This window comes from Pararge aegeria, chromosome 5, assembly GCF_905163445.1.
Source record: "Pararge aegeria chromosome 5, ilParAegt1.1, whole genome shotgun sequence".
Classification (NCBI taxonomy): domain Eukaryota; kingdom Metazoa; phylum Arthropoda; class Insecta; order Lepidoptera; family Nymphalidae; genus Pararge; species Pararge aegeria.
The window spans coordinates 15418461-15427089 of NC_053184.1; the positions used below are offsets into that span (position 1 = coordinate 15418461).

General features: G+C 35.2%; 1 protein-coding gene across 1 annotated transcript; it reads left to right on the top strand.

Annotated features, from left to right (window-relative positions):
- Window positions 1-1795: 1795 nt before the first annotated feature.
- LOC120623961 lies at window positions 1796-5800 on the top strand. Its single transcript, XM_039890254.1, has 2 exons — window positions 1796-4023; window positions 5533-5800. The coding sequence occupies exons 1-2, from the start codon at window positions 1796-1798 to the stop codon at window positions 5798-5800; spliced, it is 2496 nt and encodes an 831-aa protein (XP_039746188.1).
- Window positions 5801-8629: the final 2829 nt, after the last annotated feature.

An 8629-nucleotide genomic window follows, 5' to 3' on the forward strand; every position in this document is an offset into this window, starting at 1 on the left:
GGCTATCTGTGCTGAGAGACCCAGCAACCAGTCAATGTATAACCTCTAGGTTGTATATTTGATCACTGGCGCAATGACAATCGCGCACAATCAAATATATATCCACTTATAATATTTTTCGATAAAAAGGGTTAATTAATGCGAGTTGTTGTGGCAGATGCCCGCCATCTTGAATATTTATATTAATATTAATTGCAATAGCAATTCGCATTAATGAACTCAGTTTTGGATTCGATGATTGTTTTACATTTTAAATTAAATTTTGTTTTGTTAAATTAAATGTTAATAATGCCTTATTAAATACACATCAATTAATATTTAAGATGTGACTTTGATCGTGTAGCATATCCAAACTAGTTCATATTACTACTATCCTTGTAAGACATTTAATTATCTCTAGTGCTGCTATATAATAAATTTCTCCATCAACTCATTCATGTCACGAGCAGAAGTAGGTAGGTTGGCTTCACAATAGCGTCGAGGGTCGACAAGCAATGAAAAGAGCGCCGCAGTCACTTGCGAAGACAGATGTTATAAGGGGAAAACATTGAGCGATAACATACTACTGTTGGTTCGCGTATTTTATCATGTGTTTATATTTTTTAAGTCTTACTACGAAGTAAATTTAAGAGCTTTAGGGAGTATACGTAATACTATGAAGAGTAGGGATAGGGCGTTCAGCTACACAAAATAATATTTAAAATATATAAATAGCAATAAATTAAAATAATAAATAATATGTATTTCATATAAATACAATATTTATCGCATCGGAGATCCAAAAATTTTTCTCAAGCCTAAAATAAAATTGTTAATTTTATTTCTGGCTCTAGGTCGAACATAGTAATATAAAATATTTTATGTACTAAAATTCATTTAAACCGTAAAAACGGGGTAACAAATGTATACATGTTTAGCCCAGCGGTAAATGTCTACACAATACTTATCACATATTTTTTTCAAAGCAGAATGACAAATCCTCTTTCAACTTGTCAGAAAGTTTGTGTAGGACAAACAAACTACGGTTTTATAGTATTAGTTGTTAGCTATTTCAAATATGATTAGTGTCTGTCAATGTACCTATGAAATAATAAGTGTAACCATGTCAATATACCCTTGTTGCATACGTTTCATGACGTGCATTGACAGTTAGCAATTTCAAATATGATTAATGTCTGTCAATGTACCTCATGAAATAATAAGTGTAGCCATGTCAATATACCCTTGTTGCATACGTTTCATGACGTACATTGACAGGTAGTGATACCGATTTATGTATAGGTACATACTGATGAGACTTGTTGGCATTGAATGATTGTGGTGGACGGCAGTCTATTCTCGGCTGTGATCACGTTCGGACGTGGACATAAAATATATTACTGTGAATAATTAATGTGATTAATGTGTGATAAATAGGAGATAAATAATAAAATGATTTAATGAAATTTTATCAGAGTATTATTCCAAATTACCCTTCTGAGCTTTCAGCTCAGAAGTGGGATTGCCGGGAAGATACGTTTATCGTCATCCTGGTTAAGGACTACGCCCAAATAACAGGTGAAGTATTATTCTTATTTAAATATTACTATTGTGTTTTATATTTGCTATTAGCGCTTTAATGTTTAATTCTTTTACTTATTTATTTTTCTGTGAAAATAAAGTCTAGTTCAATTTTTATTTTATTTATCTTTTAAAACAATGTTCAGAGCAAAATAAATTTATTATAGTCAAACTAAGAACTGTGAATAAGAATGTATACTGTGTATTTTTTTTTTTTTTTAATTTTTAGTGAAATATGGAAAACAAGTCAAGGTCTCGCAAACGCCTGGTCATCCCCGAGACCAGTTCAGAGTGTTCGCGCTCGCGTAGCAGATCGAGCAGCCGGTCGAGGCGTCACAGGAGAGCAACGCCGCGTAAGCGATCGCGACGGAGCGGAAGATTTCAAGAGAATAGTTGCCGCCGAAGGGTTCGGGGTGGCACACACACATTGAACGCAAGTCTGACGCCGTCGCCGTCAATTAGTCGCTCCAATGACGGTACTTCTGGTACAGCAGGTACGTCAGAGAATGCAATTATTTCTACACTTCTTGAGTTTATGCAAAGTCTAAAAAGGGACAATAATAGTGAACGCTTTCCCGTGATGAATGTGATTCCTGAGTTTGATCCATCCAAACGAAATCAAACAATTCACACGTGGATCTCAAAAGTTAACGAATGCGCTTCCATTTATGGATGGACAGACAAACAAATAGCTTACTATGCGTTACCCAAGTTAGTAGGATTGGCTCAACGATGGTATCAAGGGTTACCAAGTGTAAAATTTTCATGGTCAGAATGGGAAAATAAATTAGCTTTAGCATTCCCAAGTGAAGAAAACTTCGGACAGTTGTTAACGGAAATGCTTGCTTGCAAGGCACGTTTTAATGATTCATTAGAAGAATATTTTTACGATAAAATGGTTCTATTAAATAGATGTAAAATAAGTGGAAAAGATGCAATTGACTGTATCTTATTTGGAATTGAAGACAGGTCCGTCCGAACTAGCGCAGAAGCAGCTCAGTTCAGAGAACCTGATAAATTGTTAGTATATTTAAGAAATGTCAAAGCTAATAAACGACTAGAAAAATCAAACATAACCTTGCAAGCGAGTACTTCAGATAAACGTGTTAAGCAAATAGGTCAGAGTAGTGTTCCTAGGTGTTATAATTGTGGGGAGGAAGGCCATCCATATTTTAGATGTAAACAACCCATTAAAGAAATTTGTCACAGGATAGGTCATGTAGGTAGCAACTGTGCTATCAAAACTAAGGGTAGTTCAACTCGCTCTGATACCACGAATAATAAATCTGTTTCGTGTATATATCAAAATCAAAACAGTGACGAAAAGTACTATAAAAACGCTGTTGTTGAGGGTCGTGATTTAAATTGCTTTATTGACTTTGGAAGCCAGTGTACGATGCTCAAAGAATCCGTTGCTAAATGTTTAGGTACAACTTGGTCGACTAATGATTTGCCAGTTTTGAGAGGGTTCGGTAACTCTCTAGTAAATTGTTTAGGTAAATGCTCACTTTCTATAAAAGTAGATTCTGTTAGTGCTCAAGTAGATGTGCTCATCGTACCTGACAGTTATTTGCGCGAATCCTTATTAATCGGACAAACATTTACGGAACAAGATCACGTCGTAGTATACAAAACTAAAAATGAATTGAAATTGTTAGATAAATGTACACAACTAAAAGATAAAATTCTGGTATTTGTTTCCGAATTGGTGACAGTCAAAGATCTTACAGAGATTAATGTTCATTCTGTACCTGTGCATGATGGGGACATATTGGTGGAGTCAAGCGTTAATCAGCAAAAAAAATATCAATTAATAGAGTGCATTACTAAACTGCAAAACGGTAAGGGTAAATTGATTGTAAAGAGCCTTGACCAATCAGGCGTTGAGTTACAAAAAAACACCTTATTGGTTCGAGCTCAACCATGTAAAGAAATTAAAACTTTACTAATAAATAGAATCGGAACTGACACTAAATCTCCCCCAGCTATTATTACAAAGAAAATGATTAATACCAGTGAAAGTTTTGATAAGACAGAAGAATTAGCTAGTCTGTTGAATCAATATAGGGATTGTTTCGCTTTCCAAGTTAAAGAACTAGGTTGTGTAGCAGGGGTGGAAATGAACATTAATCTAAAAGACTTTACACCAGTAGTATACCGACCTTACCGCCTATCTTATTCGGAGCGAGAAGTAGTCCGGGATATGGTTAATGATCTAAAAGAGTCTGGAATCATAAGAGACTCTAAATCAGAATATGCTTCCCCTATTTTATTAGTTAAAAAGAAAACTGGAGATTATCGGCTATGCGTTGATTTTAGGAATTTAAATAAGAAAACCATTAAAGAGCATTATCCTTTACCGCGAATAGACGATCAATTAGACAATTTGTCCGGTTATAAGTACTATACTACATTAGATCTTGCCTCTGGTTATTATCAGATCCCTATGTCCGAAACCTCAAAGTATCTTACCGCTTTCATTACGCCTGATGGGCATTTTGAATTTAACAGAATGCCATTCGGTTTAGCCAATGCGCCGTCTACCTTTCAAAGAGCAATTAATAACATTTTAGGAAACGCTAGGTTTAAAGAAGCCTTCGCATATATGGATGATGTTATTATTCCATCAAAAACTATAGAGGAAGGTTTTCAGCGTTTAATTAGTACATTAGAACTATTTCGTAAAGCTGGGTTAACACTCAAACTTTCAAAATGTAATTTCTTTAAAGAGTCCATAGATTACTTAGGTTTTGAAGTTTGTGAAAATGGTATTAGACCAGGCAAAAATAAAATTGCAGCCGTAGAGAATTTCCCTGTACCAACCGATCAACATAAACTAAGACAGTTTCTCGGGCTTGCTAGCTTTTTCAGGAGGTTTATCAGAGGGTTTTCAATGATTGCCCAACCTTTAACTAGACTTCTAAAAAAAGATGTTAAGTGGCAATGGGGTGATAGTGAATCAAACGCGTTTCAAACTTAAAACGAGAATTAGTTCAACGACCGGTACTAACATTCTACAATCCTGAATATGAAACCCAATTGCATACGGATGCATCAAAGAATGGAATAGCGGGTATATTACTTCAGAGACCAAATAAAGAGTCCCCTTTCAGTGCTGTCGCTTATTATAGCAGACAGACATCCCCAGAAGAGAGTCGCTTCACTTCCTATGATTTGGAAACGTTAGCTGTGGTAGCTTCGATGCAACGCTTTAGGGTGTATTTGTTAGGGGTACCATTCACGGTTGTTACAGACTGCAATTCTCTCCGCGCTACGTTTGAGAAAAAGGATATGTTACCTAGGGTTGCTAGATGGTGGGGAACAATGCAAGAATATGATTTTAATATTATTTACAAACCAGGGGCTACTATGGGTCACGTCGATGCTCTCAGTCGGAATCCCATAGCAGATAAAGAAGTTTTGGATATTTTGAACATAGATTCAAATTGGATAGTAACAGTGCAGCAAAGTGATCCGGAATTACAGCGTATCGTAAATATTTTAAATGACCCCGAAACTAAAAATCTTGCAGAACTGAAAAATAACTTTATCGTAAAACGTGGGTTACTATATAGGAACACTAGCGACGGAGAACGTTGGGTAGTTCCCAAAGGGGTTCGCTGGCAAATCCTTAAAGCCAACCATGACAACATAGGGCATTTCGGTTTTGATAAAACGTTTGATAAAATTCGGAGACAGTATTGGTTTGCTAAAATGAGACGGTTTATAAAAAAAATACATAGACTCGTGCTTAGAATGCGCGCACCATAAAATACCGTCCGGTAAAAAGGCTGGCGAATTACATCCAATACAAAAGGTTGAGTGTCCTTTCCATACTGTACACGTTGACCACTTAGGTCCATTTGTACGTAGTAAAAAAAGAAATTCTTATTTACTACTAATCATTGATGCTTACACCAAATTTATTATGTTATTTCCCGTTAAAAGTACTAAGTCAGTTCATTCCATTAGGGCCATCAAAACTTATTTCCACACTTTTGGTGTTCCAAAACGATTAATATCAGATCGAGGTACTTCTTTCACATCTAAACGTTTTCAAGAATTCTTGAGACAGCTTGGTGTAAAACACATTTTAAATGCAATTGCGACACCTCGTGCCAATGGCCAGGTTGAGCGGTATAACAGGACAGTGTTAGCGGCTCTCTCAGCTAGCAATCACGGTAAATCTGAATCTCTGTGGGATGAATGCGTGTCTGAAATACAAATGGGGCCTAAATAATACGCTTAACAAAGGTATAGGGAAAACGCCAGCTCAAGCACTTTTTGGAACAAACCTTGTAGGAACTTCTGACTCTTTGCTAAATATTCTTGATGAGGGCACGATTAGCGTGGATGAAATACATAACAATAACGATCGAATCGATGGTTTGGGAAATGTACGAACCGATAGTTTAAAAACCGTTAGGGACGAGATATCTGAATATGTCACTAAAAATCAATGTAAGCAAAAGGAACGTTATGACAAGAAAAGAACTAAAGCTCAGTTTAATTTAGGTGATTTGAGTCGAAAGGGATGTTCCATCAACTGGTGGAAGTAGTAAGTTAATTTCTAAAATCCGTGGTCCTTATCGAATAACTGAAGTCCTCCCAAACGATAGGTATATAGTAGAAGACACCCCGCTATCTCGAAAAGGTAACAGGAGTTTTAAAGGCACATTCCCTGTGGATAAAATTCACACTTGGTTAGTTTTTAATAGAAACAGTGAAGATTCTACTAATCACTCGAATATGTCTGATAATTGAGTCTTTATACAAAAAAAAAAAAACAAAAAAAACATCTTTGAATGTCTTCCCTCCCTACGATTAAGATTATACATTATTACTCTTTATATTGTTGTTAGGTTAATAATTGTTAGTTAAGGCGATTGAATTTAGTGGTGTTGTAACTAATCAAATAGTATGATTATGTAAAGACTGTGTAGTATGAATTATATAATTATCAGATTATAGATGTAAGCAATGTCTGTTTAATCTACTTTGATTGTAAACTTGTGACTTATGAGTTAAGAACTAATAATGAGTTACTGATTATAAAGGTTTTGATTGATAGTATCATATCAACGAGGTTGGTTTCCATTAGAATATAATGGTTATCCATTAAGTGGTATAATATAATTTGAGATAAGTGATTGATTATCCTGGAATAACTTATTTATTAATTATACCTCAAGTTTCATTTTACTTGTTGTGAACATGAAGGGGTCACTCAAGTAATTGTGTAGCTGATGTGAACATGAAGGGGTCACTCAAGTAATGATGTTGTTGATGTGAACATGAAGGGGTCACTCAAGTAATGATGTCCTTGATGTGAACATGAAGGGGTCACTCAAGTAATGATGTCCTTGATGTGAACATGAAGGGGTCACTCAAGTAATTGTGTAGCTGATGTGAACATGAAGGGGTCACTCAAGTAATAATGCAGTTGATGTGAACATGAAGGGGTCACTAAACTGATTTACTGGAAATATGAAAAGACCAGTTGAATAATTTAAATGTAATGAAATCTAGTTAGAGTAGAAGTTATTTTAAATTGTAAATGTGATACCTACCCGGTTGTTTCACGAGACGTGAATACGGTCAGGAAAGGCCGACTGTTAGCTATTTCAAATATGATTAGTGTCTGTCAATGTACCTATGAAATAATAAGTGTAACCATGTCAATATACCCTTGTTGCATACGTTTCATGACGTGCATTGACAGTTAGCAATTTCAAATATGATTAATGTCTGTCAATGTACCTCATGAAATAATAAGTGTAGCCATGTCAATATACCCTTGTTGCATACGTTTCATGACGTACATTGACAGGTAGTGATACCGATTTATGTATAGGTACATACTGATGAGACTTGTTGGCATTGAATGATTGTGGTGGACGGCAGTCTATTCTCGGCTGTGATCACGTTCGGACGTGGACATAAAATATATTACTGTGAATAATTAATGTGATTAATGTGTGATAAATAGGAGATAAATAATAAAATGATTTAATGAAATTTTATCAGAGTATTATTCCAAATTACCCTTCTGAGCTTTCATAGTATTTGTTTTTTCATACTTCTTAATTCATTTCTAACCATAATCTAAAATGATACGAACATAAAATCTTGCGTACAATTTACTGTAACTAAACTTAAAGTGAAACTTGCTTAGATAGCAATTTCGAAACTTACTGAGGCTCATATTGACTTGGGACATTGAGATTGCCCTGACGTAGTTCCGAGCGTAGTTGATGGTCTGTACACACGGCCGATCAGGTTATAATGGAACTAATTAGGAACTCCTCTCTTGCACGAACCTTGAATAGGTGCGAAGTTGGAGAGAGCATGTATACGTCTTGAATATGTAAGCAGTCCGTGACACGAAAGATGCAACTGATAGGTAGGACAGATGCATACAGTAATTTTACAAAATCTCACACTTTGCTTAGAAATCCTTTTAAGTATATAGAATCAATTAATCTGACTCCGGGAAGGAAACGCGATTTTATTTCAAAATTACACCATAGATAAACTAACCTAGCAATATTTGAATCCAACCTGTAATAATTTCCGGATGCCTTGTGGTCTGTAGATGAACATCCTAACCACTAGAGGAAGGTAGCCGTATAAAGCGAAGATATACCAACTGTGTCTGGTAATAATAACAACTGTTTGTAAACTACAAACAATGTATTTATTGTCTTTGTTGTTACAAAAATCGCCATGTCTTTGTTGTTACAACAATCCTACCTGTAATAAAACTATAACTGGTCAAATTCTGTCGTCTGTCTGTCTGTCCGTCTGTCTGAATTGAAATTAACTGCATGATTTGTTCCGTGACTTCTTGAGATTGGCTATATTTCATATAAATAGTCTTTTATATGAAGTATTCATATGATTAGTACTTCTAATTTTCTTTTGTCATTATTTTAATTTATGATTATAATTATCGTATATTTTCTATAATTTCAAGGATATATTTTTAATTTTCAGTAACAATATTTGCACGCCTAATTGCTGGCAAAACATGAACGGACCTTGATCTCTAAGTTCCATGTTGTAGTTA

Coding starts and splice junctions, on each gene's coding strand:
- LOC120623961 (XM_039890254.1), top strand. CDS start 1,796: ATGGAAAACAAGTCAAGGTCTCGCAAACGCCTGGTCATCCCCGAGACC. Junction 4,024..5,532: donor CCTATGTCCGAAACCTCAAA/GTATCTTACCGC, acceptor TCATTCCATTAG/GGCCATCAAAACTTATTTCC.